Below are 3,170 nucleotides of genomic sequence, written 5' to 3'. Positions count from 1 at the left end.
ATACCTTATTGGACAATCATGTATATGTGGGAACAAACGTGTACATGATTTTAAAGTTACAATTGAAATCAGAACAATTTGAGCTTCAAATAAATTTGTGGACGCTTGTATGAATTTCCAAAGTTGCGCTGTACAATGTTTCAACTTCAGTCATGTATCATATATATATATATATATATATATATATATATATAATATATTACATGTGTTTTGTTCTAATTTGCAGTATTGCATAAGTGATCACATTATGCATATAAGTGAGTTTGTTATATAAAGGTAGAAATGCTTGTTATAAAAGAAAAGAATGAGGTTATAGCACCGCAAAAAATGCTTATGATGAAAAAATTCTAATCATTTGAAAAGGTCAAGCCAAGTGTTTATTAATCAATATATTTTTCTTTTGATCTTCTCAACTTATGGTTAGTTGTTATGCATTTCGATATGTTTACTGCATGCCTCTTGTTCTGTGATTGTAGATGCCTCAAATCATATGGTGTTTAGTTGGTATATGACAAAAAGAAATAAAAGAATTAAAGAGAAGATGAGAATCATGAGATGTAATAATATTTAAATTTTCAGCATCTCCAAACTAAATAGTAAGGCAATAAAGTTCTTACCTTAAATTAGCAAAATGGTTCATTTTTCATAATTAGTATCCTCAACAGAATAATATTCATTTTTTACTATAAATAGTACCAATTAACATGGCATTGCATAAGCAATTAGCAAAAAATATTAGAGCGTCACTTAGTTAATCAAAGATAATTACTAGATCATGGCTGCAAATTTTCCTCATGGTCTTTTCCTTTGGATTTTTGTAGCTTTTTGCTCGTGTTTGTTTAGATTTTCCTCTTGCCAACCAAGTGGTTATTCACAAGCTGTTGCAACATTTTATATAAATCCTACTAGTCCCGGGAGTGGTAATGTCTTAAAATGTCGTTTGTTTCTACTCTCTTTTTTCTTAAGATATATGAAGTAGCCTACTAGATTAAAATTAAATTAACCTACTTTAGATTTCAAATACAATTTTGAAGATAAATCTTAGTAGTTCGATTGTTGGATATCTGAATTTTACATTGTTTGTAAGGGTTTGATTTGCATTTTGTAATCCGCTTATCAAGTTTCTCTTCCTTCCCCTTTATAATAAAAGGTATCTACAAATGGAATTTTGTAGACACCTGTTCACCGAAATGGCTTGATCAATATAGTCTTGATTTTTACATACTTCATTAATGATTATCGGGCTAAATGATTGAAAATATATTTTATTCTTACTATTTTGTTCTAGGTGGAGCATGTGGGCTCGAAAATGACGTAGCAAGCGCTCCCTACAATGCAATGGTCACGGCCGGAAATCAAGCGCTTTTTAAGCAAGGTGCTGGATGTGGTGCATGCTACCAGGTAGAGTGACTGGGATTCAATTGAATTTCCTTCTTCGGAAAGTTATATAACATAAATTGCGTAAACATAAATTTAAAATACATAAATTTTTAAATCTCCTTATAAGAGAAAATATAGGTACAAATTTCAAATGTAACATTTTTAAACTTTTGGAATCCCCTTGATATAATACATGAATATCCACGATGTTGTAAATTTACAATTTGTAGAACAACACATCTTATGTTGCATGAGATGACAAGAAAATAAAACTCTGAAATAAAAGAGATAATGTGCATGAATATTTTAGTTTCATGCATAAATGCATGACATCTCTAAAATATCGGCATTGTTTTTCAGGTATTATGCACCCAAAATCAGAATCCGCATTGTTCAGGGAATCCAATAACATTAACCCTTACAGATGAGTGCCCAGGAGCATGCAATAATGATCCGGTTCACTTTGATATAAGTGGAATTGCCTTTGAAAAATTGGCAAAGTCTAGCGAAGCTTCACAATTATATAATGCAGGAAGAATCTCGATTTTTTATCGAAGGTGAGTTATTTTACAAAAACTAAAAGTTACTTCATTTGTTCCTTTATACTAGGGTTTTATATTTGGGGGGAGGGGGTAGGAAGCAATAAATTGATTTTTTTTCCCCTCTTATTTTCCTTCCGAGGAACACTGCTAATGCATTAATTTTTTTTAATTTTTATTGAACCTTACAGGGTAGCATGCAATTACAACACAAATATCATATTTAAGGTGGACAAAGGTTCCAATCCTAATTTCTTCGCAGTTACATCTGAAGCAGTAGATGGGGATGGTGACCTTTCTTTAGTTGAAATCCAAACAAGCAATTCGAGTTGGGTACCAATGCAGCGAATGATTGGCGCAACTTGGAGTGTTGGCATGCAACCAAACACACAGAAACCTCCTTTTTCCCTTAGACTTACTTCAGAAACAAAGTAGAGTGTCACTGCCTCAAATGTCATTCCAAACGGTTGGCAACCGAGATCAATTTACAAATCAAATGTTAATTTTCTCAATAAACTATAGGCTGAAAGTAATTAAGAAGGGAACAATACGAGGGTACGATGTAGATTGTTGAATACCATTTATTTACCTACCCTATCAAATATGATTAATAAAGTAAAAATACCTTCTTTAATTTATTTCGAATATGCGACTAATTCTATTTCATGCTTTTCTTTAGTTTAAGCTCTCTTACAAAATAAAAAATGGCTACCAAACGAGACAAAACTCAAATTGGTCACATACACTTAGAGAATTCTTGGATCCACGTGGCCAGAGAAATCAAACATTGAATGAAAGAAAACAAAGACAATTAGAGGGAAGAAAGAAAAAATACAAACATTAACTAAAAAAAAGGAACAAAGAAAAAGCAAGTTTTTTTCACATAATCTATTGATATTAAATTCCCTTCTTATTACACTGAAGAGGAGATTTATATTTTTGAATGCATAATCATTTAGTCTTAAGTTCCGCAATATGTTTCCAGATTTGTTTTCCAAACTACATCTTCAAAAAATGACCATTGAAACAAAAGTCTTAACTAAGAATCCAACACATTTCATATCTGGTAAAGGAGAACTGGTTGCCAATAAAAAAACTTAGATGAGTCTTGCACATGAGATTACCCCAGAACTATTTTAGATATCTAGAAAGAAAGTTGCTGGAAAATAAAAAGCTATATTAATAATGTTACATCTTCCATGTAACGACCCTATAGGTCGTTTTGAGAATTTGTACTTCGCTCAATAGTTT

At 31.5% G+C, this 3,170-nt stretch overlaps 1 protein-coding gene across 1 annotated transcript; it reads left to right on the top strand.

Annotated features, from left to right (window-relative positions):
• The first annotated feature begins 775 nt into the window (after positions 1-775).
• On the top strand, positions 776-2,354 carry LOC107814274 (putative expansin-B14). Its single transcript, XM_075235861.1, has 4 exons — positions 776-920; positions 1,289-1,401; positions 1,741-1,937; positions 2,111-2,354. Exons 1-4 carry the CDS (start codon positions 776-778, stop codon positions 2,352-2,354), a joined length of 699 nt encoding a protein of 232 aa, XP_075091962.1.
• The last annotated feature ends 816 nt before the right edge of the window (positions 2,355-3,170 follow it).

Source organism: Nicotiana tabacum, chromosome 17, assembly GCF_000715075.1.
Source record: "Nicotiana tabacum cultivar K326 chromosome 17, ASM71507v2, whole genome shotgun sequence".
Lineage (NCBI taxonomy): Eukaryota > Viridiplantae > Streptophyta > Magnoliopsida > Solanales > Solanaceae > Nicotiana > Nicotiana tabacum.
Note: the sequence above shows the minus strand (reverse complement) of the source record. Positions and strands in the feature narration are given on the sequence as shown.